General features: G+C 57.1%; 1 protein-coding gene and 2 long non-coding RNA genes across 9 annotated transcripts in view; 2 read left to right on the forward strand and 1 right to left on the reverse strand.

Annotated features, from left to right (window-relative positions):
- Positions 1–24,585, forward strand: part of CMTM8 (CKLF like MARVEL transmembrane domain containing 8) — a 91,516-nt gene extending 66,931 nt beyond the window's left edge. For 4 of the 7 annotated variants that reach the window (XM_002716247.6, XM_089331247.1, XM_089331244.1 and 1 more), the window contains 3 exons: positions 19,197–19,370; positions 23,327–23,443; positions 24,174–24,585. In XM_002716247.6, the coding sequence (XP_002716293.1) occupies positions 19,197–19,370; positions 23,327–23,443; positions 24,174–24,257 (375 nt within the window). In that variant the 3' untranslated portion in view covers positions 24,258–24,585. Of the gene's footprint in view, positions 1–6,551; positions 6,674–9,612; positions 9,860–17,172; positions 18,926–19,196; positions 19,371–23,326; positions 23,444–24,173 lie in introns of those variants that run through there. The other 3 variants (XM_089331245.1, XM_089331249.1, XM_089331248.1) reach the window with 3 other exon arrangements.
- Positions 30–1,710, forward strand: LOC149127211 (uncharacterized). Its single transcript, XR_016232932.1, has 2 exons — positions 30–203; positions 1,418–1,710. It is a non-coding gene; the product is annotated as an uncharacterized LOC149127211 (long non-coding RNA).
- Positions 16,049–23,461, reverse strand: LOC127482851 (uncharacterized). Its single transcript, XR_011388238.2, has 2 exons — positions 23,363–23,461; positions 16,049–17,173 (listed from the first exon to the last, which is right to left on the reverse strand). It is a non-coding gene; the product is annotated as an uncharacterized LOC127482851 (long non-coding RNA).
- Positions 24,586–27,474: the final 2,889 nt, after the last annotated feature.

The following is a 27,474-nucleotide window of genomic DNA, read 5'->3' on the forward strand; positions in this document are numbered from 1 at the left end:
TTAAAAATAACCCCAAGCCGGTGGTGTCTGTTCCTACTGGTGACGCGGCTGCTTTCCCAGGAAACGGGGCACTGGTTAAACAGCCGTGGGGCCCCCGCCAGGCCCAGGTCACAGGCAGGTTGCCCATGTGCAGGCTGCCGAGTGCAGAGTATCATGGTGTCGAGAGGGCTGGGAACGCACTGTACGGCCCATAGAGAGCGTGAGTGAGTACAAGAGTGGATGCACACTCCTTCTGTTAGCCTGGCTGGTGGGGAGATAGGAGACGCCCAGCCGGCTTCTGCCGTGAGATCTTCGGTTGCGGGGGGTGGTCTGCCTGCTCCAAAGGGCAGCTGTGGCTGAGATCTGCTGGGGAGGGTGTGGAGACACAGCCTCTGCCCACTCACGTTAGCTTCCACCCGCTTTCAGACCTCTGCACAGGGCAGTCCGCGCCCCTGTCTGCCTGAGTCCTGAGCCTTAGAAGACCTTTGCTAACTTCCGTGGGTGACTTCCCTTCCCGTGGGAGTCCCGGAGGAGGCCTTTATTTGTGGGCTCGGGGTCTGAGCCTACGGTGTGTTTCAGAGGAAGACCGCAGGTCACGGAGCAGCCCGGCCAGGGGGGCAAAAACTCGAGGGAAGGTGCAGTCCGGTCCAGGCTGTGCCGCTCTGTGCGGTCCGCAGGTTGCCTGCTCCTGCTTTTTCCCTCCCTAGCATCCTCAGGAAGGTGATTGGTCATCTTCCAAACATTTTTTAAAGGCTTTATTTATTTAAGAGGCAGAGTTACAGAGAGAAAGAAAGGGAGAGAGGTCTTCCAACTGCTGGTTCACTCCCCACATGGCCACAATGGCCAGAGCTGGGCAGATCTGAAGCCAGGAGCCAGGAGCTTCTTCTGGGTCTCCCATGTGGATGCAGGGATCCAAGGACTTGGGCCATCTTCTACTGCTTTCCCAGGCCGTTAGCAGGGAGCTGGATTGGAAGAGGAGCAGCCGGCACTAGAATTGGCGCCCATATGGGATGCTGGCACTGCAGGCAGAGGCTTTGCCTGGTACCCCACAGCACTGGTCCCCCAGATGGTTTTTAGTGGCGTGTTTGTCACTTAGAGGGAGGACCTCTTGGTGTCCGAGAGACAAGACTAATTTACATTTTGCTTCTAAAGGGAGAAGCTGCGGGACACCAAATTAAACGCATCTGCCCGTGCGGTTACATCCTGGTGGTTTGACCCCCTGGCTGGGCCACTCAGTGCTGCTCTGGCTACGGACACCTGTCAAGTTCTTTGCCTACAGTGTTTGTCGCCACTGTCAGTCCCTCTCCCGATGGCCGTGGTGGGCAGGGCTGGTTACTGAATGATGACGCCCTCCTGTTCCGTCCATTTTTTTGCTCTGGGACGCTCCTTCCAAAAGAGAATGGCTTGTGACATATATATTATCAATTCTTGTTGTTAGAATTCACGCTGGGAGCAGGTTCAACTGGCTCAAGTCTCAGCTCTCCACTTCTGATCCAGCTCCCTGCTAATGCGCCTGGGAAAACAGCAGAGAATGGCTCAAGTCCTTGGGCCCCTGAACCCACGTGGGAGACCTGGATGGAGTTCCAGGCTCCTGGCTTCAGCTTGGCCCAGCCCCAGCCATTGCTGCCATCTGGAAAGTGAACCAGCAGGTGGAAGCTCTCTCGCTCTCGCTCTCTCTCTCTCTCTGCTTTTCAAGTCAATAAATCTTTTTTAAAAATTAAAAAAAAAAAAGGATTTGAGCAGGTTGAGCGGGAGTGTCTTGTGTGCTGGAGGCCGCGCCTCTGTGATGGGGTAAGGGGAACGACCTCCCGCTCCCCACGTAGGGAATTGTGACCACTGACCTCGCTGCCGGAGAACGGCACTTGGTGACGCAGGGGAGGCAGATTCCCTCGGCCCTCTGGGTTCCCTCGGGCTGGCTCTGAGAGATGACGCAGACAGATGGACAGGTGCAGGTGCACACAGTTCTACACATACACGAGCGCCCCCGTAGGAAGACAAGAGTCCACAAGATGTGGCGAAACCCACGTGCCCACGCACGAGCTTGAACAAAAAGAGGCGATTACAGAAAAGGAACTAAAGCTATGGGGAGAGCAAGGGAAGGAACAGGTTCTCTGAACAAGGTCTGCGGTTGCAGAGTCCACCTGGAGTCTCTTGGCCTCAGTCCCCCGCCTGGGCGATATGGCTTTTCCTTCCTAGCCCTGGGCATGGGCTGGGGGTTGGGTAGGTCTTCCATGAAGGGCTTAGCTCCTGTGCTCAGGAGGAGGGAGGGGGCCGGAGGGCACCTCTCGCACCTGCAGCCCATGCAGCTCCCTGAGTGCTCTGAGCTCAGCGCCTCTGCCGGGGTGGCGTCATCCGGCTTGGCAGCACCTGTACCCGTTTCATTGAGGGCACTGGTTCCCGAGAACCCCACGGGGCCATTCCAAGCCTGTTCAAATTGTGCTCTAGACTGAGGGAGGCTTTGGTGTAACCCAGTTGCAGGAAAAGAAAAAATAAGTCCCTGTGGAGCAGATGCGTCGTTGCTGGCAGCCGAGAACGCCTCGCAGTGCTGAGCCGCGACCGCCAGCTCCTGGGGGCGGGCAGGGGAGGACGTGTCTTGTTTGGAAGACTTGGTGGAAGGGAGATGTCGCATCTCATTTAACAAGTCTTCTGTACCGTACAGCTGGGCTCATCCAGTTTTTCAACCAAAATATCCCGGAGCTGGCAGAGGGAGCCCTCATCCCCTGCATCTGAGGGTGGGGCGTGCAGCTGCCCAAGTGAAAAATATCTGCAGAGGTTTCTTTTTTTTTTCATTCCTGCGAACTGTTCCTCCTCCCACTGCATTTCTGGTTTTGGATTGCAAGGAAAAGGTGCTTCCTGATTTCTCTCGCCACACCTCACTTCCTCCCCATCTCACCTCCAATTCCTCAGCGCTTCTCTTGCTACAGCACAATGCCAGGTCCCAGGGAGCCGCCCACGGCACAGTCTCCCTTCTCAGCACGCCGGGGCCAGAGGCCAGCTGCTGCCTGTGCAAAGCCAGGCTTTGAGTCCTTGGAGTGGAAGGCTGTCACTCTCCCCGGAGCTGGGGGAGCCCGTGGCGTTAACCCGGATTGCTGGGAGGGGTTAACAGGACGTGGGAAACAGCTTGGGACCTTCTCTCGGGAATGCAGGTCTGCTCCCAAGATGGGGAGGTGCGGGCCACCATGTCCCCATCCGCTGGCCTCCTGGCGGCCTGGCCTGGTGCTCCCCATGCAGCCTCTGTCAGGGAGATTCGGGAGATATGCTAGCATCAGATTCCACAGATACCTCTGTGTCCATTCCTGCCTGTCAGGGAGTGAAGTCTCAACTCCTTAGCCCCCCATTCCACGCTCTCCACAACGTGGCCCCTGCCACCGTCTCCCGCCGCGTGTCGCACGGCCGTGCCATGTGCTGCCAGCCCTGTGGGCTCTGACTCCCATCCCCAGAGCAAGTCTGCACCAGACGCCAGCCGCTCATCCCTGCTGCAGGACAGCCACTCTGGTCCTCGCCTCCCTGCAGCTCAGCACGCCACGGTGGCCCCCCGTCCTCCACGCGTGCCCAAGGCTGTGCTGCAAGGTTGCCTTTTCTGTTTCGTTTATCTCGCCGGCCCCTGAGCCTTCTCCAAGGGAAAGGGCCATGTCCTGTGTCTTGTGTGCGTGGATGTCGTGCAAGGTCTCTTAGGCTGTCCTGGTGTCCAGGAACCTGGTGACCCCCATCCCACTGATGGAGGCTGAACAGGTGGCGTCTTGGACAGCTCCACTCTGTACAGATGCGACCCAGGAGAAAGTCGCGTGTAAGATTGGCTGCATCCTCTTGGGAACAGCACTTCCCTGCGGCTTCTGAAATAAATGTTGGTGTTCAGCAGCTTGATAACATCTTTTAGGAGGAGAAAAAAAAAAAAGCTCTTAAAATGTCAGGGGCACACCTAGATTTAAAGCCATAATTGTTAATGCATATTTCAAAGCTGTTAGAAAAATATCGATGGTCATTACAGTGAAAAATAAACATACTCTTGCAACGCAGTACTGCGTTATCTGCCAAGGAGAATTTTGCTTTGAAGGGATTTCCCTACTTTTGGTTTCTCTCCTCCCAGACTCCCAAGTGAAATTGCTGGAATCTTCTCTGTGCGTTTTTCTTCGTTCAGAACACCAGAGTCGGCACAGAAGGGGGCTTTTGGAGAGCCATGGGGGATTCGTTGCCATCTCCTGAATCACAGTCCGTCCTGTGGGCTCTCCTGGGAGTTGTGTAGGTGGGCGTCCACTGTTTGTGTGGCAAGTCACAGAGATCCAGGTGTGGACTGTGTTCAGGGAGGGCGCTCCCGGCCGTCTTCCGTAACAGGGCGGATTCTGTTCTGCTGTGGTCCTGGGTGAGCCTGTAGTCTGTGAGTACTGTAACCCGTGAGTGTGCACACGTGTGAGTGAATACTGTAACCCGTGAGTGTACACATGTGTCCGTGCGTACTGTAACCCAGGAGTGTGCACACATGTGCGAGAATACTGTAACCTATGAGTGTGCACACGTGTGAGTACTGTAACCTGTGAGTGTACACACGTGTCCATGAGTACTGTAACCTGTGAGTGTACACATGTGTCCATGCGTACTGTAATCCGTGAGTGTACACACATGTCTATGAGTACTGTAACCCATGAGTGTGCACACGTGTCCATGAGTACTGTAACCCATGAGTGTGCACACGTGTCCGTGAGTACTGTAACCCGTGAGTGTGCACACGTGTGCGTGAGTACTATAACCCATGAGTGTGCACACATGTGAGTACTGTAACCCGTGAGTGTGCACATGTGTGAGTACTGTAACCTGTGTGTGTACACATGTGTCCATGAGTACTGTAACCCGTGAGTGTGCACACATGTGAGAGTACTGTAACCTGTGAGTGTGTACATGTGTGAGTACTGTAAACCGTGAGTGTGCACACGTGTCTGTGAGTACTGTAACCCGTGAGTGTGCACACGTGTCTGTATGCTATGAAGGCAGCGTTCCTTGCAATCACTGAAGCAATGCTTGATTGGTGTTTTGAAAAGATCAACAAAATGGATGAACCTGTAGCTAGACGAAGGGAAAAAGTGAAAAATCAACAGAAATCAGAAGTAGAAAGGAGATCGAATGGGTGATAGTGCGGAGGTAAAAAGGACCGTAAGGGACTGCCCTGAGCAGGTGTGAACCACACAGTGGAGTAACTTAGGAGAAATGGAAACACCTCTGGAAGCATAACCCACCGAGGATACATCATGAAAAACTAAAAAAATCCAGCCATCTGGCAGCTGGTAAGATCGAATCAGCAGTCTGAAACCTCCCAGTGAAAGGGGATTCAGGACCTGGTGGCTTCGCGGAAAATCCTACCAAGTGTTTACAGGTGAATTACTGCCAGTCCTCGTCCGAGAGGAGGCAAGGTGTTGAAGCAAGGTCGCCGAGGCGTGAACTCACGCGGCTGGGCGGCCCCTCTGAGGCTGTCCCAGCGTTGCCCGTGGCCTCTGCCCCGCTGTGAGCATGGAGCCCCGTCTGCGCCCTCTGGATGCCTGGCGAGACCACCCTCATCACTGATGCCACACTGCTGGGGGAGGCGGGGCTCACTTCCCCACCCGCTCTGACACCTTTCCTCCAGGCCCTCCAGAGATCTCCTTCCCTGCTGCCTTTCGTCCACGTTCGGTCCCTGTCCCCCTGGGCTCCCATCAGCGTGCGGGGGATGGATCGTGGGGCCTGCATGTTGTAATGAGGAAGGGCTTGGAATGCGTGGACGGGAGCAGCCCAGGCCAGGCGTTGGCACACTTCCTATCTGTGAAGGGCCCACAGGAACTCTTTTTTTTTTTTTTTTAAGATTTTTATTTATTTATTTATTTGAGCGGTAGAGTTATAGACAGTAAGAGGCAGAGACAGAGAGAAAGGTCTTCCTTCCGTTGGTTCACTCCCCAAATGGCCGCTACAGCCGGCGCTGTGCCGATCAGGAGCCAGGAGCTTCCTCCCACGCGGGTGCAGGGCCCAAGCACTTGGGCCATCCTCCACTGCCTTCCCGGGCCACAGCAGAGAGCTGGATGGGAAGAGGAGCAGCCGGGACTAGAACCGGTGCCCATGTGGGATGCTGGCGCTGCAGGCGGAGGGTTAACCTACTGTGCCACAGCGCCGGCCCCCCAACAGGAACTCTTTCAATGGGCTGCGGGGTCCCTGCCGCAGCCACTGCCCTGTGTCCCTATAACACAGCCGCAGCCACAGACTGGCAGTGAGCGAGCGTGGCTTGTTCTGATGAAGCCACGTTTATGGGCACGGAAGCTTGAAGTCGTCTCGTTTTTATACATCGTGAAATATTCCTCTTTTGATCCACCCCCAATGCCAGCTATTTATGAAGTCATAGCTCACGGGCTGGGCTGTGGCTGGCTGACCCCTCCTCCAGCTCCGCGCTGCGTAATATGTAGAGCGGCAGCGGCTTCAGCGGGGAGCTGGTCGGTACTGCACGCTCCCAGGCCCCGCCCCAGGCCGGCCGATCCGAAGCTGAGCCCCGGGTACTGGATGTGCACAATGGTGTCCGGATGTAGTGCCTGCCTCTCATGTTTCTCCCTTCTCGTTAGCGCTGGTTGAGGGCCCAGCCGTGTGCTAGAAGTGTGTCGAATCCTTGCTTCCGATGCAGGGTCGCGAGCCGCCTTCACTTCTGCACAGAGAGCGGGAGAAAGGAGACGTTAGAAGACGAGAGGTAACCAGGAGTCCCAGGGGCTCCTGAGCTCTGCCCCCAGCCCCCCGCCCTGGGTTCACGGCCGGCATCTCAAGTGCCTGCTGCCCGTCTCTGCTCAGCTGGGGAGGCTGCAGGCCTGACCAAGGGCAAGAACTCCACCCTGCAGGGGAGAGCCGGGCTTGGTCTCCAAGGACACCCATGGGCGCTGCCCAGCGGTGCCAGGCTATGCCGCCACACCTGTTGCCAGGGTCTCCGGGTGGGGCACTTTGGGGCTGTGGGCCGGTGCCCAGGGCTGGGAGGCTCTCCTGCCTTGTAGACCATGGCCTGGGACGTGGCCTCTCACTGCTCCAAGCCGTGAGTCCCTAGTCCCTCCCTGTCTCGGATGGCGACTGTCAGGTTTACCCCACATGGCTGCTGTATGGCCACATGAGCTGGGTGTGACAGCACTGGAAATCCCGGCATGGGGCACAAGGCCTGTCGCAGTTGTGGGATCCAGTGTCCCGTCCCACGCAGACGTGGAGGGATCTGTGCTGCGGACTTACCTCCTCTCAGTGTGTCTCTGTCTCTTCTGCTCCCGAAAGGGATCCTTCTTCCTCCCCTTGCCTTTTGTACCCCCCCCCCCCCGCTTCCCCAAACAGGAGGAAGCCAGCATTGGAAAAGGACAAGCTGGGGTGGCGCCTGCCTCCCCACTGCAGTGCTGGGTCGAGTCCCGGCTCCACCTCTAGATGCCCGCTTCCTGCAGATGTGGACCCTAGGAGGCAGTGGTGATGGGCCCCTGCACCCATGGGGGAGACCTGAGTTCCTGGCTTCACCCTGCTCAGCCCCGGCCATTGTGGGTATTTGGGGAGGGAACCCGCAGATCGGAAACTGTGTGTGTGCGTCTCAAATTTTTTTAAAAAAGGAAACATGTTGCAAAAGCGAGTGGAGCTAGGAGCCGGCTGGCCTTTGACTCCAGGGGACTCCCTGCAGGCGCAGGTGGCCCTGGGGTGTCACTCGATCTCATGAAGTTCGCCCTGTTTTCTTGAAGCTGTTTGGCTAGGGCTGGCTGCTACTTCACTGCTGGGGACCCAGGACAGTGAGCCGCGCGTTTTGCACTGATGCTGGGGCGTCGTGAGCTCTCTGTGAGGTGCAGGAACTTCGATCCAGGCCAAGGGCAGCCCAGGTCCCTCCGCGGCAGAAGGGAGGGAGGATGGTCACCAGTGGGGCCTCGCGGGGGGCTGTGGGACGTGTGGCCAGGCGCAGGGCTGGGTGGGGCCCCAGAGCCTGCACGTCTAAGTCTAACGAGCGCTGAACCTGCTGGGCCAGGACCACACACCTGGAGAAGCAGGGCTGAGGGTGGCAGCGCGCCGGCGGCCAGCCCGACCCAGCCTGCACCTGTGTGTGTACCCGGCAGGTTTCGGCAGAGTCCTGCCTCCCGTGCATTTACATACCAGACCTGGCTGCTTTCATGTGACGGAGGCAAAGCTCAGCAGCTCTGGTGCAGACCGACTGCCCTCAAAGCTGGGAATCTTGGCCGTCTGCCCCTTTGCCGCTCGCGCCAGCCCCCGCGGCACCAGGAGCCACCCCAGCCCCACCACCTCCGGGATCCTTCAGGCCGGGACACCGGCTCTGCTAAGCACGAATGCTTGTTTCCTGGAGTTCAAACCCTGAGACCACTCTTTACTCGTATCTCTGCCTCTCTGCACCATCAGACCCTGCAGCAGCCTAGAGGGTGCTGGACCCATCTTACGGAGGTGCACACTGAGGCTTGGAGGGACAGTAGCTTAGCTGTGGTCGCATGGCATGGTGGTGACAAAGCCAGTGGGCTTAAATAATTCTTTTAATTAGAGAGAGGCCAGCGCCGTGGCTCACTAGGCTAGTCCTCCACCTAGCGGCGCTGGCACACCGGGTTCTAGTCCCGGTTGGGGCGCCGGATTCTGTCCCGGTTGCCCCTCTTCCAGGCCAGCCCTCTGCTGTGGCCAGGGAGTGCAGTGGAGGATGGCCCAAGTGCTTGGGCCCTGCACCCATGGGAGACCAGGATAAGTACCTGGCTCCTGCCATCGGATCAGCGCGGTGCGCTGGCTGCAGCACGCCAGCCGCAGCAGCCATTGGAGGGTGAACCAACGGAAAAGGAAGACCTTTCTCTCTCTCTCTCTCTCTCACTGTCCACTCTGCCTGTAAAAAAAAAAAAAAAAAAAAAAAAAAAAAAAAAAAAAAAATTATAGAGAGAGATCTTTTCTACTAGTTCATTCCTCAGATGCCCATAATGAGCAGGACTGGACTGGACTAGGAACCAGGAGTCCCGTCCAGGTCTCCCACTTGGGTGACAGGACCCCAGTGACTCGAGCCATCACCCCTGCCTCCCTGGGTCTGCATAGCAGGAAGCTGGCCGCAGGGGCCAGAGCCAGGCATCGGATCCAGGGTCTCTGGAGCGGGACACTGGTGTCTTCACCGGCGGTTTAATTGCCAGGCTACATGTCCACATCTGGTAGACATTTTGAAGCCCAGCCCACTCTGCAGATTTCCGTCGCGATGCCTGCCGGGACTGGCGGGGTCCCGCGGTGTCACCCCAGTGCTGGAGCTCCAGGCTGCAGCAGGCTTAAGTCGCAAGGACTGGCTTCACGCCTTGTTCTGCAGGTAGCACCCAAGGCACGGCGAGGGCACCTGAGAAAGGGTCAGGGAGGGATGGGGACCACACCCACGCTCCTGGCATGGTTGCGAGTGGGCAGAAGACCACCTGGCTGGAAGTCCCCCGGTGACTCAGAGCCGCCCCTCCTAGGTACTGGCTGATTCCCTGCCCATGTAACCCTGCCCTCCCCATCTGTCAGACCAGGAAGCTGGGGAGAGCGGCGAGGCCCGAAGCCCCTCGGCTGCACTGGCCGGTACCCCCAGACCTCCCCCCCCATACACACACTTCCGCCTGTGGCGTATTCAACACACTTCCGTAAAAGCTCTGTGCGGGCGCCGGGAGGAGCTGTGGACTTGGCACCCAGTTCTTCCTCCCAGGTCTTGGTGTTAACTCCTCCTCATCCCAGCCAGCCAAGGGTGTTTCTTGTCAGATCTGTCTCCAAGCAACGTCTGGGACCGGCGGTCCACGCCTCTATGCAAAGCATCTCACTTGGAGGCGCTCATCCAGGCAGATGGTAAACTTCTCTCTCTCCGCTGAACCAGTCTGGCCGCAGTGCCTCCCCGCTGCTTCCTGAGCAGTGCTCGGATACCCCCTAGTGGGTGAGTGTGGGTGGTCGCGAGCCTGCCCAGGGGAAGACTTCCAGCCCGGAGCAGGTGGAGTGACTGCTGGAGGGTGTCCCCCCCCAGCAGGTGGAGGTGACTGCTGGAGGGCCCCCCTGGGTAGACTGAGGATCTACCCCTGAGGGTCAGGGAGCAGGTGCTGTCATCCTCTCTGACCGGTTGACAGAATCCAGCTGACAGAGGTGGACACGCACACGCACGCCTCTGTGCATGTCTGCGTGTGTGTCCTGCGGCGCAGAGCATGCGTGATCCTGAGTGGGAATCCAGATGGTAAATAGTTTAGGCTTTGCAGCCAAGAGGCCATGTGCTTTGCTGGTTTTGTTTTTTGTGTTTTCTTCTTCTTCTTCTTTTTTTTTTTTTTTTTTGATTTCTTAATATTTGAAAGGGAGCTTTTCCATCTGCGTTTTCAGCGCCGTGCAGGTGGGAGGGGGCAGCCTGCTGGCCCCCTCAGCAGTACCGCTCCCTGGCACAGGCAAAAAGACGGAGCAGGGACCAGCATCTTAATCCCCAGCCCCGGCCTGTCCGGCGCCACCAGGGCACCTGCCTCCTCATTTGTGAGTCACGATGGTAGATGGCAAGTTACTTCGGCATGTGAGTTTTGGAAAATATATATTATCCTTGTACTGTAGATGAGACGCAGATGTGGACATCAGGTAGCATTGTAGTTAACGAGCTAGGACTGAGTGTGCGACACGTCGTGCCTCAGTTTCCCCCTCTGTAAAATGGTCGCGACAGGAGTTACGTCAGGGGCAAGCGGCGTGGGTGCAGTCGTCAGCAGTAGATGTGTTATTCCCGGGGCTGGAGCAGGAGGCGAGGGCTCCATGAATCCCGGCCAAGCAAGTGCGAGTGACTCGCTGGGTCACACCGCAGGGAGGAATTCCAAGCCCGAGGGGCGGCTGTTGGGCGGACGCAGAGGCTCAGACACTCGGGGCCGCCTGTGTCCTGTCCGGAGTGCCTGGGTTCAAGTCCCAGCTCTGTTTCCGACTCCAGCTTCCTGCTACGCAGTAGATGATGGTTCAAGTCCCTGGGTCCCTGTGGGAGACCCAGACCGAGTTCCAGGCTCCTGGCACTGGCTTCACCCATCCCCGGCTGTTGCAGGCTTTAGGGAAGTAAACTGGCACGTAGAAGAGCCCTCCATCCCCCTGCCTTTCAGATAAAGTAAAAATAAATAATTTGTGTAAATCAGGAAAAAAAATAAAATCTTTTAAAAAAAAATGCAAAGTCTGAATCTTTCTGAGCAGCGAGGTGGCCTTGGCAAATCCCGGTAGGAACGGAGAACACGGTCACTGTGGCCTTCAGGTGTCGGCACTGGGCAGGCAGGGCAGAGCTTAGGGGCCGGCGTCACTTGGACTGCCATCACTTGGGCAGCAGTGCTCATGGGACAGGGCCCAGGCTTAGTCCGTACATCCAGGGACCCAGCTCCATGCACGCGTAGAAAGCTGGAGTTACAGAGACAAGTGTTCTGGCTGAGAGCAAGAAGGAAGGCAGGGTTTTTGTTTTTGTTTTTGTTTTTATTTGACAGATAGAGTTATCGACAGTGAGAGAGAGACAGAGAGAAAGGTCTTCCTTCCGTTGGTTCAACCCCCAAACGGCCGGTGCGCTGCGCAGATCCGAAGGCAGGAGCCAGGTGCTTCCTCCTGGTCTCCCATGGGGTGCAGGGCCCAAGCACTTGGGCCATCCTCCACTGCCTTCCCAGGCCACAGCAGAGAGCTGTACTGGAAAAGGAGCAGCTGGGACAGAATCCAGCGCCCATATGGGATGCCGGCGCCACAGGCAGAGGATTAACCAAGTGAGCCACGGTGCTAGCCCGGGAGGCGGTTGCAAGAGCCCCAGGAGTGCTGGGTGCTGCCTGGTGGTTAGTGACCCTCCTCGCTGGCACAGCGTCTGGTGTGGCTCAGGCACTGTTGCGTGTGTGTTGCTTAGTTCACTGTCCTCCCAACTGAACCCCCATTTTACAGATGGGAAAACTGAAACTGAGGTTGGTTGGCTTGCCCAAGAGCGGGGGATAGAATTCAGGTAGGCCAACGGCAACGTACGTACGTCTGCCATCACCCCCGGGAGGAAGGAGGACAGAAATGAAGGGGAGTGAAGGAAGGCAGGCCAGAGTGTCAATGCAAGTAGCGGCTGGGAGACAGCAGGGGGCGCTGGTTCCGCTGTACCCGCCTAGGAGCTCTGTGCCAGGCCGGAGCTTCTGAACATCTCCTGCCCTCCTCTTCACCTGGCGCTAACATTCTCTTATTATTATTATTAGATTGGTTATTTACTTAAAAGGCAGAGCGAGACAGAGACAGAGAGGGGTCTTCCATCCGCTGGTTCACTCCCCAGGGCTGGGTCAGCTGAAGCCGGGAGCCCCGAAGTCCATCGAGTCTCCCACGTGGGTGCAGGGCCCAAGGACTTGGCTCATCTCCCACTGCCTTCCCAGGCGCATTAGCAAGGAGCTGGATCACAAGTGGAGCATCCGGGACTCGAACCAGCGCCCCTGTGGGATGCCAGTGTCGCTGGCGGCCCTCCAATGCATCTGGACTTCCAGAAAAGGTGCCACCCGTGGTGAGTGGTGTCCACTGTCAGGCCACGGGGCCGCCGGGAGACTCGCGTCACCAGCAGGCGTGTCTGGTCTGCCTTCCTCCACTGGAATCTTGCCTGTTTAAATCCACCTTCCTCCAACCCCTTGGCTGGGGTCCTGATGCTTTACTGTCTCTGATCAGCCTCGTCTCTCTTCATAGGATTTTTCAGTTTATAATTAAATATCGATTGGCATAGCTCCTCTGGGGCTCAGACCGCCCCGCCCCCATCGCTATCGGTGCGAGAGCTTTGTGAATGGGTCGGTGTTGCCGCGTGTGCGCAGCGTGAAACACGCGTGGGGGGGCACTCAGCCGTGCTGCTCCGGCTGATCCCCTCCTAGCAGGGCACCTCAGCATAAACAAACCACGAGAGTGATTGCCAGTCCCGCCTCACTGCGAGGAATTAACACGGTGCGTGATTTACGGTCTCGTGAAGTGTCGCAGAGGTGTGCTGAGCTCACGCCTGGGACGTGGCCAGCTGGGAGTGCCTGCTGGCGCGCTGCTCCTGGGGTAGTCAGGGTAACGGTCAGAAGTCACCCGTCATCCTCAGGGCTGACGCTGGATGTGAGAGCGGTGCTCCGGGGCGCCCTTGCGGCAGGGTGGGTTAAGCTTCAGTCTGCAATGCTGGCATCCCGTGTGAACGCCAGTGCAAGTCCCAGCTGCTCCACTTCCCATCCAGCTCCTTGCCAGTGCATCTGAGAAGGCAGCAGAAGGTGACCCAGGTGCTTGGGGCCCTGCCACCCGTGTGGGAGACCTAGATGAGGCCCAGTCCAGCTGTTGCAGCCATTTGGAGAGTGAACCCAGCAGATGAAAGATTCTCTCTCCCTCCCCCCTCCCTCCCTCCCTCTCTCTCTCTCCTCTCTCTCCCTCTCTCTCTGTAGCTCTGCCTTTACAATAATAATAATAATAATAATAATAATGCGCTCCTGCCGGTCATGGCTAAAGTCAGAAATGAGTCGGCCAGCTCGTGTGCTGTGGCCAGCACTGTGGTGTTTCCTGCCCCAGCAGCAATGCCCGGACCATGCCTGTCTCACGATGCTGCTCAGTGGGTACTGGACTAAACAGGACCCGTGACTGCTGCTGGCGGATAACCTCTGAGCACCAGGACAGCTGTCACACAGCTCGGCCTTGGCTCCACACGAGAGTCCTCAGGCGCAAGCGTGTCTTTCAGTACGACTTACAAACCTAAGATGTGTTTCCTCTGTCCCTAGAGTACAGATGAGGTGGGGGATGGGTGTCCTTGGGAAGGCCAGAGGAAAGCTGCTGGAACCAGCTCACTGGCTGCCGCAGAGGTCAGACGTAATGAGATTCCAATTCTCGAAAATTTCCTCACTGCAAAACACAGACGTTGGAAGCAGGTTCAGGCAATCTCATCCCATGACCCCAGGCAGCGGTGAAACACTTGGCGTTTGTGATGGCCCTCGGCCGGCCGAGGACTCAGCTGTGTTAGGAATCCCCTATCTGATTTCAGAAGTGCAGCTGGCGCCGTGGCTCACTAGGCTAATCCTCCACCTGCGGCACCGGCACCCCGGGTTCTAGCCCCGGTCGGGGCACCGGATTCTGTCCTGGGCGCTCCTCTTCCTGTCCAGCTCTCTGCTGTGGCCCGGGAGTCAGTGGAGAATGGCCCAAGTGCTTGGGCCCTGCACCTGCATGGGAGACCAGGAGAAGCACCTGGCTCCTGGCTTCGGATCAGCACGGTGCACCGCCACAGCGGTCATTGGGGGGGTGAACCAACGGCAAAGGAAGACCTTTCTCTCTGTCTCTCTCTCTCTTTCACTGTCCACTCTGCCTGTAAAAAAAAAAAAAAAAAACACAAAAACAAAAACCACCAGTAACGATGTAAAAACATGAGATATCAAAATGAACCATTAAGTAAGGATGGTCATGGTCTCTGATGTCCTGGAGATTCTAGCCAATGCAATCATGCAAGAAAAAGAAGCAAGTGGGACAGATATCCGAAGCCATCCAAACTGCTGCCGTTGCAGACACGTTAGCCAGAAAACTCAAGGGAATCAAGTGATAGGAGTTGGGTGGCCAGATACCCATAGGCGCAGAACAAAAGCAGCTCTGACCCCCACACGTCCCCAGGTCTCCCCAGACAGCCGTTTGCCACACCGCTCACTTTACCCACATCCAGGGTTGCACATATGTGAGGCGCCATCTTCAATTCTGCATGTTAGTAGTAACTTCCTGTTGCCTTCCGCCTCAGCTCGGGCCGGCTTCCATAATACAGTGTTGTAGATTGGTGGCTGGCATTTCAGGACTGGGTTTCTTCTAGTTCTGGAGACAAAGTGCAAGGTGAAGGTGTACGCCCCCGTCCTGCTGTGTCTTCACATGGTCTTTGCTCCGTGCACAGGGGCTGGGGGAGGGAGAGCAAGCCCAGGGTCCCTCCTTACCAGGCCGCAATCCCATCCGGTCACCTCCCCATGGCCCGGCCTCCTGAGGCCATCAGGGTGAGGGTTGGAGCCTCAGTGTATGGGGGAGAAGGGGAGAAGCGCACAACCAGTCCATAGCACTGTCTCCCATGCGTCCCTTCTCACTGTTGGAATGCGTTTGCGTCCATATTCGGTGTGTGTTATCCTTATGCAAATGTTGGCTCACTCTGAGTTTTGCGGTGAACAATGATTTATTTCCTTGGTTTTTACTGAGATTAATCATACACTGTAATTTTTTCTTTTGTCGAGTTTCCTTTGCGCCTAATCTGTCTCCCACGTCCCCAGGAGCCTCTCAACACAGCTGCCTTTGGATCCCCTTTGCCCTGCTGCTGGGTTGGTTCATCCTGATGAGTTCAGGTTAGGGAAAGTGCTGATGGCGTCGACTGTGGCGCTCCTGAGTCACCCCGCCCCCCTCTGGCCTGGTGACTTCCTGTGCTGTAAAGGGGTGGGGGTGGGTGGGGGAGTTGGGGCTTTGCTGCTGGCTTCTCCTAGGTGGAGGACAGAGACACGGCAGTCAGGGCAGGGCCGCCGCTCTCCCCCCAGCACAGCCCCCAGCGTGCATAAGCCGCGGTTGAGGTTTCTGGTTTAGAGTGAACTTTGAGACCAACGACGGAAGCTCGGGCTCCTAGGAGCTAACAGCAGGGCGGGAGGGAGGGGCCTCTGTTTTACCAGCAAAGCCATCGCCCACCACCACCCCCTGCCCTCTGTCCCAGAGCTGCCCGAGTCTTTGCAGACTTTGGTTCTTGACTTTCTCACTAGGCAACTTAGAATTCGGCTGCCTCGAGAGCGGTTCAGTTATGCCTTGTCCTCGTGTGTTCTGAGCTTTCGGAAATGTGTCCCTTTTATTCCTTTCCTGCTTACCCTGTCCAGGGCTCCAACAGGGAACAGAGTCCGATCCCTGTGCCCAGTCTGACATTTTCTCCAGAAGCCTGGAGTACGGGAAATACGTGCAGAAGCTGCGGTCATTGGCCTTGGCCCAGCAGTGGACTCAGATGAGTGGCATAGAAGGTTCCAGAAGCTGACCCGACGTGTGGGAAGTCACTGATAAGTGACAGTACTTCAGGCTGCTAGAAAAATACAATTAGCCTTTCTTTGCCCCATATCTAGAACTCAATTCTAGTCGCATTAAAGGCATAAAAATACGGTAGTAGTCCAAAAAGTTCCTGGTAAAGTGGAATTAAAAAATAAATGAGTTTATTTTGAAGTCCATGCTTAGTTTTTTTCATAGTACATGTTTTCCATGAACTTTTTACTCTTGCATATACAAAACTCGGAGAATATTTTTAGGTAATCTTGTGTTAAGAGGGCCCTCCCTAAGCAGATGGAAACAGAAGGGTTAAAGAGCGGCCAGCTAACTATCACGTAGGACTTAAATTCGCCTATGACAGAGGACTTCATAAAGTTAGAGGCAGACTGGGATGAGGGGCTGGTGTTTTGCCCAGCAGTTAAGGGGCCAGGTGAGGGCTGCCTGCACCCCAGGTCAGCTCCTGGGTTCAGCCCCCAGCTCCTGACCCCAGCTTCCTGCGAGCGTGGACCCTGGGAGGCAGGGGTGCTGGCTCTCATCGCTGGGTTCCTGCCGCCCACATGGGAGGCCTCGGTTGAGTTCCTGGCTTTGCCCTTTCTCTAATTCTGACTTTCAAATAAATTGTTTTAAATGCCTGTTAGGGAAAAAATAAGCAGCAGTTTTGTAGCCTAAGCAGATAAAGATATAGGGCTTGCTTTAAACACAAACAGGAAGCAGGAGTGAAATGACATGTTCGTGGCGTGTGTGTGGCGTGGTTTCCGTGAGCACTGGTTGCAGTGGGAGAGAAGAGGGCCGCCTGCAGGCAGGTTGCAGGTACTAGGAAACAACTTGGGCCAACACTCGTTTTTCTGACAGGGCCGTTTCTTTTAGTGAGTTGCTGGCAAGGCCTGAGTCAAGTGTTTGTGCGCCTTGAGAGGCAGCGCAGGTCCCAGTGGTGCGTGGTATACCAGATGACCACATCTGGAGATGAGCCCATTCCCAGCAACTAGCAGGTGCAACTGGCCTTCCGTGCAGACTTTTTTGGAAGATTCTCAACCCTGTGATCCCGTGCCGAGTCCCCATAACCACAGCTCCCTTTGCTCGCTGTTGTGTCTCCCGTGTGCAGCCTCGACCGAGGGCCCTGCGAGCCCTTCCATCAAACCCAGTGTATGGATTAGCTGCAGATGGGGGCAGTCGGGCCCCAGGGCTCCGTCAGCGTGAGGCCCTGTGCCTTCTGCACTTACATCCCATTTGGTGCGTCTTCACTTGCAATACATCTTGCTGCTGCAGACAGCTGTTGGCACAAAAACACATCTCCATTAAGCGCCTCTTCCCTGGGATTCATACCCGGTCTCAAGTAGACGAAAGAGCTGCCAGCTCACTTGGCTAATCCTCCGCCTTGCGGCGCCGGCACACCGGGTTCTAGTCCCGGTCGGGGCACCGGATTCTGTCCCGGTTGCCCCTCTTCCAGGCCAGCTCTCTGCTGTGGCCAGGGAGTGCAGTGGAGGATGGCCCAAGTGCTTGGGCCCTGCACCCCATGGGAGACCAGGAGAAGCACCTGGCTCCTGCCTTCGGATCAGTGCGGTGTGCCGGCCGCAGCACGCCAGCCGTGGCAGCCATTAGAGGGTGAACCAACAGCAAAAAGGAAGACCTTTCTGTCTCTCTCTCTCACTGTCCACTCTGCCTGTCAAAAAAAAAAAAAAAAAGGGGGGGGGGGACGTGGCTGTGTTTAGCGTCTGTTCCCTGCTCTCAGTGGCACCAACATCATAAGGGCACCAGTTCTTGTCCTGGCTGCTCCTCTTCTGATCCAGCTCCCTGCTAATGTGCCTGGGAAAGCAGAAGATGGTCCAAGTTCCTGGCCCCTGCCACCCACAGGGGGGACCAGGAAGAAGCTCCTGGCTCCTGGCTGCGGCCTGGCCCAGTCTCGGCTGTTGCGGCCATTTGGGGAGTGACCCTGTGCATGGAAAACTCGCTGTGTGTGTGTGTGTGTGTGTGTGTCTCCCTCTCCCTGTTGCTCTACTTTTCAAATATATAAATAAATCTTTACAGAAAACAATGTGCACCAGTGTCTTAGCTCACTACATGTTCTTCGAGACTCGGGGAGGCCCCCGTGCACCTGCACACCTTTGCCCGTGCTGCACACTACCCACAGCGCTGTTTCCCAGCTGCCTCGCCCCCTCCCAGGCTTCAGGGTGTGCTTCAGGGTGGCCGTGTCCACCTGCCTGTGCCTGCCAACAGGTGCTGGCCTCCGTGGTAGAACTTTACCGCCCTCGGAGCAGTTTTTCACAGCTGTGATTAGCCAGAGACGTCAGGGAACTGTGCGATTCACATCCATCTTGTCCTCGGGTTATAACAGCGGCAAGCCTGGCCTATTGTAGGTGCCAGCTGTTAAACCCAGGAGCGGACTCTGTCCTAGGAGCTCCGTGATGGGCACTGCTATAGCGTCTTGTTCCCTGTACCGCAGAGAAAGCTAAAGCAAAGTGTAATACTGGGGGCTGAGCTACACAGCGAGGCAGGGACTTGCAGCCAGGGCCCACCCTGGAGCCCGACGCTGTCTCCTAGGAATACGGTTCAGGTGCTTTTTCGTGCTGTGGGGATGAACTCTTCCTGATTCCTAGGATATAAGCCCACACTTTGTTCTGGCTTTCCTGTGTTCAGACTCAAGACCCCTGCAGGTGCACCTCTGGACGGCGGGTGATGTTGGTGTGGCCTTGGTTGGACGACTGTGCCGGGTGCAAATGCACCACTTGTGATAAGACCCCCTCTTTCTCTGGGCCGAGCCCTTGCTTGGCCTCCCTCCTGGCGCCTCTCTCAGGCCGCACGGGGTTGGCTGTCAGCAAGGAGGACAGCCGTGTAGGTGGTCGGCTGCAAGGCCTGACCCAGCCCGGCCAGCCCAGGGTCCACCTGCACGTGCGGTCTTGTTTCCTGGACAGGTGTCAGCCCGTGAGCAAACGCCAGCCACAGGTGTTGCTTTGCCCGGCCTGCGTTTTAAGACTCTTAAGTAGTGCTCATATTTGAAAAGCAAGACGAGCAAGTACCAACCCGAGTTCGTGTGTTCTCCTGGGAGGGGTGGGGGGTGCAGGGGGGAGATCTGGTGCAACCAGCCTGCCGCAGTCAGCAGGAGCTGACCAGAGAGTACCCCTCCCAGGTTTTCCCTTGGCCGTGGCACCTGCCATGCCGGCTGTGTTCGCTTAACTTGGCTCTGTGGCATTATGTTATTCAGTCATGAGTGTGTGTGTGTGTGTGTGCAGGCAGGTTGCAGTGGACGCCCTATGACTCCTTTGTCTCTTCTTTCCCCTGCCTCCCCCATCTCACAGGTCCTGGGCCTGCTGGTGTGGACACTGATTGCTGGCACGGAGTACTTCCGGGTCCCTGCGTTCGGCTGGGTCATGTTTGTAGCTGTGTTTTACTGGGTCCTCACCGTCTTCTTCCTCATCCTCTACATAACAATGACCTACACCAGGATCCCCCAGGTGCCCTGGACCACAGTGGTAAGGAACCGTGGGTCTTTTTTTTTTTTTCTAAAGTTTTTCTAAGGTTCTCTTTTATTTATTTGAAAGGCAGAGTTACAGAGAAGCAGAGGCAGAGAGAGAGAGGTCTTCCATCTGCTGGTTCACTCCCCAAATGGCTGCAATAGCTGGAGCTTGCTGATCCGAAGCCAGGAGCTTCTTCCAGATCTCCCACGTGGGTTCAGGGGCCCAAGGACTTGGGTCATCTTCTACTGCTTTCCCAGGCCATAGCAGAGAGTTGGATCGGAAGTGCAGCAGCCGGGACTTGAACCAGTGCCCATGTGGGATGTCGGCACTGCAGGCGGAGGCTTTACCTGCTACACCATAACATTGGCCCATGGGTGTTGTTCTTGTCCGATGCTCACTAGCAGGGATGGCACTCAGTCCTGTCTCCTGGCCACGCCACGGGGAACCCAACACAGCACACCATCTCAGCACGTCTCGGGGGCTTGCAAGTGCTTTACCCCTGAGTGTGAAGCTGGGCGTGCTTGAAGACCCAGGCATTGTTGCAGACAAAGTAGCAAACCAGTGCTCAGGGACTGAGTCCAGCGACGCCGAGTGCTCCTGTGGAAACACAGGTGTGTCAGGGACCAGCCTCTGCAGGTCCTCCTTGCTTCCAACTCCTCCCTGGGTGGGTGTGGGCCCTGGTGGTTAAGACACCTGTGTCCCGTATCAGAGTACCTTTGTTCCAGCCCCAGCCCCAGCCCCCAATTCCGGCTTCCTGCTAATGCAGACCCGAGGAGGGAGCAGTGATGGCCCTGCCACTCACATGGGAGATCTGGATGCACGCCCAGCTTCGGGCCTGCCAGGCCCTGGCCATCGGTGGGCACTGGAGGAGTGAGCCAGCAGACTGGAGCTCTGTGTCTCTGTCTCTGCCTCTCAGATAAACAAACAGACCTCTCCTTAACCCCTGGCACGTCACAACCCTTGTATGCCGGGGTGCGCCATGTGCAGAGTTAGAGTGAAACTGCCATTAAAAACGAAGAGGCAAGCGTGCTCCAGGGTGAGCGGATTCCTGTCCTGCCTGCCAGGCACAGGGTAAACAAAGGCCAGCACGCAGTCGGGGGAGGTACGGACGAGACCATGCCACAAGCTCTGGGTGAAAGCCGCCAGCTCGGCTCGGGACGGTGGCGGCTCTTCAGAGAGAGGCAGCATTTAGCTTTATCCTGAGTGGATTCGCAGGCCCCTGTGTGTGAAGTATTGGCGAGCTCGTTGGAGAATTAGAAGCGGCTGTATCAGTTTAAACAAAAAGTCCAGGTGATGCCGCGCGCCTGTGTAACAGGACCCTGAAGGGACGCTCTGTGTTGTTTTCAATCCGCACATCAGAAGAGTACCCAGTTCCAAATAACTGACTCAGGGCCCGCGCTTGGAACACGGCCCGTGGTGGGTTGCGGCCTGCAGCAAAGTGGGCAGGTTTTCAAACGATGCTAGCAGCTCTCAAAATGCACCTGTTGTTGGCCTGCTCTTTGCTGAGTTGCCCTCGGAGCTAAGTTAAGCTGCACAAGAAAACAAAACAGATTGGCTGGCTCCTGACTGTTCCCTAAACCCAAAAGTAAGCATTCTGCATTATGGGTTTGCAAGAATGGAACCCCAAGCCAGGGGCCCGTGACCACCAGGGCAGGGGTGAGAGCCGGGAGGGCGCCTTCCGCAGGTCTCCAGGTGTGCTGATGCCACTGTGGGTAGCACCCAGCCTCTCCACCTGCTGGTCGTGGGCAGCCTGGGGAGTGAAGGGGGTGGCAGGAGTTGGCCCAGTGTCAGCCTTTGCCAGACCATTCTCCTCCATCATACGGACGCTCAGTGATGGAGACTGGAGAGCCACGCCCCTGCTGGCCTCTGATGGGAAAGACAGGCAGGTGCAAGGCTGGTTAGGCTGTGAAGCAGAGTGGCATTTAGCAAATGCCACCTAGAGGGACAGGGGCCATTCCAGGGGAGCAATAGGAAGAACACATCCTCCCCCACCGCTGGCTTACGGTTCTGGAGGCTGGGGAAGCCAGACCTCGGCCCCGAGGACCCAACGTCAGACGCCCTGCAAACACAGGGACAGGAGCTGTGCACCGTTCTTCAATTCCCGCTTCCTTTGCTGGTGACAGAATTCTCAGTCGGGTCCATGGCCGGCCGGCTGCATTTGCGCTGCCCAGCCGCTCTGCCTTGCCCAGCGAATGGACGTAAGAGGAGGGGACGTGTGGTGCGGCTGTAGGGAGGGTGCACCCTGCAGACCCCCGAGGCCCGTGTCCCTGCCACCCCGAGGCTGCCAGCCCGGCCGTGGCTGCCCACGCCTGGCACTCGAGCCGGGAGTCAGCCATGCGACTATTTACGGATGGCTCTCTCCCTCTCTCAGTCTTCAGACGTGACGCTCCTCTGTGCAGGCGGGGAAGTTGGAAGCAGGCTTTCTCCAGTGCCTTTTTTGAAGGGCAGTCCCCTGTGCAGGAACAAGCCCATTCCAAGCTCCGCCCACATTGCATGGGACGGGACGTTTTGTGTGAAGTCGGGCAGTGGTGGGCGGGCGGCTGCCTGGGACCTCCGGGGGCGGCCATGCAGGGCAGACTGCACCACTGAAGCCCTGCCTCGCGTACTGCCCGCGCTGGGGGGCTGCTGTCTGCTCGCAGCCCCCCAGAAGTCGCGGGGAGCCTCTGTCGCCTGTGGAGGGAGCAGGCGTGATTGGCAGGCGGTTGGGTCTTGGCAACTGCAGAGCCCAGTGAGCCAGGGCGGAGGGTCGGCACACGCTGGCCCGCTGCGGGAGGCGTCTTAGCTGCAGGTGCTTCGTCTACCGAGGAGGGCTGGGATTCCAGAAGAGAAGAGCAGCGGGACCCCCTGTGAGACCCCCAGGGCCCACTGCTCCCCAGCAGCGCCGCCTCCTGCTTCCAGGAAGCCCGGTGCTGTTCCAGAAGCTTCCTGTGTCCTCCGTCCCCCTCTGCGGCCTGCAGGGCTCCTTGTTAACCCCCGAACCAGCTCTGCTGCTGGCTTCCTTGCTCTCCCTGCCCGATTTCCTTACAGCTTCCCAACCTGACATGCGTACTTCCGGGGACTGTTAACTAACTCCACTGGGGGGGGGGGGGGCAAAAGGTTAGCTCTGTGATGGACTGGCCAGACTCCCAGCAGGGTGGGGAGTGGGGTAGGGGGTGGAGGGGTGCCTCTGCTTCACCTCTCCACAGCCCCCTTCCCCGCCGCTCTCCCAGGGAAATGGATGGGACCACCCTTGGGGAGTTCCCTAGCCATCCCCTGCTCCCCAGGGTCTGCACTGCCAGGAAGCTGCACCCAGAGTGAGCCGTGTCCCCCAGGCACGCCGAGGGGCCCGCAGGGTGGGTTAAGCCACCACTTGCCATGCCAGCACCCCATATTGGAGTGCCAGCCGTGTTCTAGCTACTCTGCCGCTTATCCAGTTCCCTGCTAGTGCCCCGGGAGCCAGGATGGAGTTCCTGCGTGGGGTGCTGGCAGCCCAGGCAGCTCAGCCGGCGACGCCACAACGCCGGCTCCCCTCCTGGCATCTCGGTACGACCAGAAACCAAATGGCTGCTCGGCTTTAACGTGTCCCTCTCCCCTGAGGCTAGGAAGACGTGGGGCGGGCTGAGTCCCCAAGGGGCTGTAAGGAAACCTGAGGTCTCCTGACTTGCTGCCAGGACGGACAGCTGACTGAGTTGGCCGTCCCTGCCTCAGGCCGGGGCTGGCGTCGGGAAGCTCCGGCTCATGCCGGTACCCCCACCGCTGAGTCTGCAGCCCAGGAGGGAGAGACCCCTGGCGGGGGGGGGGGGGCGGCAGGCAGTCTGCAGCCGTGCGGGGCGCGGGCATGAAGCCCTCCCTCTTGGACCTGGGGACAGCTGCCGGCCCCCACGCTGCCAGGTGCCCGCTCCGGCCCTCCCCAGGGTCGGGTGCAGCTCTGGCCTCCGTGCCCGGGCGCCGCCCTCCCTGACCTCCCCGCCCCGCCCCCCCCCCCCCCCCAGGGCCTGTGCTTTAACAGCAGCGCCTTCATCCTGTACCTCTCGGCCGCCGTGGTGGACGCGTCGTCCGTCTCCCCGGAGAGAGACAGTCACAACTTCAACAGCTGGGCGGCCTCGTCGGTGAGTGGGCGGGCCCTCTCCTCCCCTCCCTCCCCGGGCCTGCGTGGGATCTGGAGCGGAAGTGACTCAGGGGTGATTGGCTTCTCGGTTTGCAAGAGGGCGGGGTGTGCTGGGCGGGGCTGGGGGCAAGCGGGACCTCAGGGCAAGGGGGGGGGGGTAAGGTGGTGCCATGGGCCAAAATGACAGTGATAAAGCGGGCTGATGGGCAGGGGAGCCCACTATGCGCTCCCCTCCTGGTTACAGAAATCAGCGGTGCAGCATAGAGACCTCGGGTGCACGCAGGCGACAGTAAAAGTAGCAGCCTTGCCAAGGCCGGGCGCAGGGGCTCAGGCCCTGTCCCCCCCCAGGCGCCACGTGGCGCGCTGCTTGCCCCGGACCCCTTCCCAGAGCTGACCCTGTAGCCCTGTGAATCCTGTGAATCCATTGCCTGCCCTGGATTAGAAACGATGCGGTTTTCTCTGGTGCACGGCCACCCTCTTCACCCCTCCGTGAACTCACGGAGGTTATTGGAGCCAAAGTACAAGGCTTTCCAGATGCAGCCCCAAAACGTAAAAACAGCAGGGCCAGGAATGGCGGGGGAGGGGGCGACTGAGCCAGTGACGCAGTTTGAGATGGGAGAGCGGGATCGGGGGAAGGCTGTGCGCGCCTGGTTCAGCGGAGGTGAGAGGCGCACGTGCGCGGGTGAGAATGGGCTCTAACCCCGGCTCCCGGGACGCTTTGTTTCCCACAGTTCTTTGCCTTCCTGGTGACCATCTGCTACGCTGGGAACACATACTTCAGTTTTATAGCGTGGAGATCCAGGACTGTGCAGTGATGGGGCGTTTTCATAACAAAAAGGAAAAGAAAGAATCGAACTGTAAAAGCAGCTGTAGGTGTGATGTACTGTATTCCTGGAGAGTTGTATTTAACTAATGTTTTATATACTTCGCCCGCAGCCGTTTGTACAGTGACACTGGATCCTTATTTGCAAAACGCCGGAGCCCCTGATGAACTCCTTAAGTGTCTTTTCTAAAGTCATGAAAACAGTATTTTCTTAGGCAATGTACAAATAGAGAAATTGCTAATATTAAGAATGTGACAAGTTTGTAAACCTAACTCTTAATATGCCAGATTCTTTTGTGATTAAATGTTGCAAAATCCCAGCCACTTGTTGTGTCTGATTCGGGAAAGGAGACCCACTTGGGAAGCCGGAGGCGGGGCACTGTGGGCGTCTCCATCTTCCCGCAGCTGTGCAGGTGCCGTGCTGTCAGGAGGCGGGTGGGTGTGCACAGCCCCAGGGCAGGGGGCGGGAGCCGCTCAGCTCTCCAAGGCGGGGGTCCTCAGCGTCCATGCTTCTCTCGGGCCAGCAGCTGGGCCCAGGAAGCCTCTGTTGAGACCCACCCATGGAAATCACGGGTGGTCCTGGGTGCAGAGACAGATGCGGTCGTGGGTTTTCTAATCCACATTAGAATAGGGGTGGGTGTTAGGTGTGTGGTTATGATGCCCTCAGAATGCTCATATCCCAGATCAGTGTGCCTGGGTTTGACTTCCGGCTCTGCTCTCAGTTCCAGTTTCCTGTCACTGCATACCCCGGGAGGCAGCAGGTGTCCCTGTGACTCTCATAGGAGAACCAGATGACTCCTGAGTTTGGCCTGGCCCAATTCTGGCTGTTACATGCATTTGGAGGGTGAACTAGTAGATGGAAGATCTTTCTCTGTCTCTCCCTCTTTGTCACTCTGTCTCGCAAATAAATCAGTGTGCCAGCACTCTGGCGTAGTGGGTAAAGCCACCACCTGCAGTGCCAGCATCCCCTATGAGCACTGGTTCAAGTCCTAGCTGCTCCACTTCCAATCCAGCTCTCTGCTATGGCCTGGGAAAGCAGTGGAAGATGGCCCAAGTGCTTGGGCCCCTGCACCCGCGTGGGAAACCTGGAAGAAGCTCCTGGCTCCTGGCTTCGGATCGGCACAGCTCTGGCCATTGTGGCCATCTGGGGAGAGAACCAGTGGATGGAAGACCAACCTCTCTATCTGCTTTCCTTCTCTCTGTGTGTAACTCTGACTTTCAAATAAATAAATAAATCTTAAAAAAGAAAAAAACCCTGCCAGCTGTGCCCACATCTGCCTGCACCCGCAGCCCTGAGCATCCTCTCCGGTGGCTGCACGGGTTTTAGTTTGATGTATTTGCCTACTCATGGCACATCAGTGCAACGCTTTAGGTGACTGATCTATCCCCACTGCAATTCCAACTTCTGCCCCCCCCAAATAAATATTTAGCCAACATCTGAAAAATACAAGAAATCCAGAGATGAGAATGTTCAGTATCAGTGATTTCTTTTTATGTTTTTAAATTGCTCCCTTCACAGGAGAATCCCTTTAGGGTATCAGCACACAGAAGATTTTAAATACATAAAGGATCTTTATGAAGACATTTAGAATTGCTTACTGCAGATGCAGCCCTGGGTGGAAAACAGTTAGGCCCAGGTTTCTGTCCCATGGACAATTCCCATTTTCATTGAAAATATGCATTGTCATAGAAGTGGGTTCTATTGACTTTTCTAAAAAGATTTGATTTATTGTTTGAGAGGCAGAGTTACAGAAAGAAGGAGAAATGGAGAAAGTTTTTTTTGTTAAGTTTTTTTTATTTATTTGAGAGGTAGAGTTACGGGGGGGGGGGGGGGTCTTCCATCTGTTGGTTCAATCCCCAAATGGCCACGACAGCAGCAGCTGAGCCAATCTGAAGCCAGAAGCTTCTTCCAGGTCTCCCATGTGGGTGCAGGGGCCCAAGCACTTGGGCCATCTTCCACTGCTTTCCCAGGCCACAGCAGAGAGCTGGATCGGAAGAGGAGCCGCCAGGACTTGAACTGGTGCCCATGTGGGATGCTGGTGCTACAGGTGGAGGCTTAGTCTACTACGCCACAGCGCCAGCCCCAGTTCTGCGTTTTGAAATACTCACACACTAACACTGCAGGCTGAATCCTCTCTCATTGTCTAATGATAACATCGGTGCTTACTTTTTAAATAAAAGTATGAGAGAGGCAGAGAGATAAAGGAACAGGGAGATACACAGACATACAGACAGGTTTCCCATACACTGCTTCACTCCCCCAGATGCCCGCAATGGCCAGGACGGAGCAGAGCTGACACCAGGAGCAGGAGCAGGAACCCAATCCAGGTCTCCCATGTGGGTACCAGGGACCCACCTACCTCAGTATCACCACACCTCCTAGGGGATGCATTCACAGGCACATGGAACGGGGAGCAGAGCCAGGACCTGAACCCAGGCATTCGGAACCTGGGAGCCGGGGTCGTGACCCCCGAGCTAAACGGCCGCCCCTCCTCTTTTAATAGAACTCCCAGGAACAAAGCTCCTCTCCTTGGGTGGGGACAGAGGGAAGCCGCAGCCAGAGGTCGATGGCAAATATTTTTGTGACCACCAGGGGGAGCCTGGCGTGGGCTAATGATAACCAGCAGGAAGAGCCAGGTGGAGGAATCCTCATAGAGCCGGGTACCAGTTCAGCCCAGTTTGCTGCCAGTGGCTCGCAGAATCCTGCCCACTTCGCTTCGGCTGATTTCTGCTTCTTAGGGCGGTGTGCGTCCTGGCCAGCACACGGGACGTCCCAGCAGGTGGCATTCGGCACGGACAGGCATCAAGTCCCGGCTCTGCCTGCCTGTGACAGTGGAGTCACATGGGGCCCTAGTTGACTGGCAGTGATGATGGGATAAGTCGGCGCCGACACCAGATAGCAGAAAAAGAAGAGCTGACTTTGCTGCTGTGAATAAGATGGCCTGTAAGTGCCAAAGAGCAGACAGTGCAACGGTGAGGCCCGGGACAGGCAATCCCACGTCCCACGCCAGCGTGCCTGCCTTCAATACCGTCTCTGGCCCCAGATTCCACGGTCCTGCTCATGCAGACCCTGGGAGGCAGTGTTGATGCTCAGGTGGCCGCGTCCCTGCCGCCCCCGTGGGAGACCTGGATCCCATCCCTGGTCCCCAGCTCTGGCCCCTGACCCAGCTCTGGCTGTCGTGGGCGTCTGGGGAGTGAACTGGCATACA

The sequence above is a fragment of the Oryctolagus cuniculus genome, chromosome 4 (assembly GCF_051225735.1).
Source record: "Oryctolagus cuniculus isolate XC-2025 breed Fujian yellow rabbit chromosome 4, ASM5122573v1, whole genome shotgun sequence".
NCBI lineage: Eukaryota > Metazoa > Chordata > Mammalia > Lagomorpha > Leporidae > Oryctolagus > Oryctolagus cuniculus.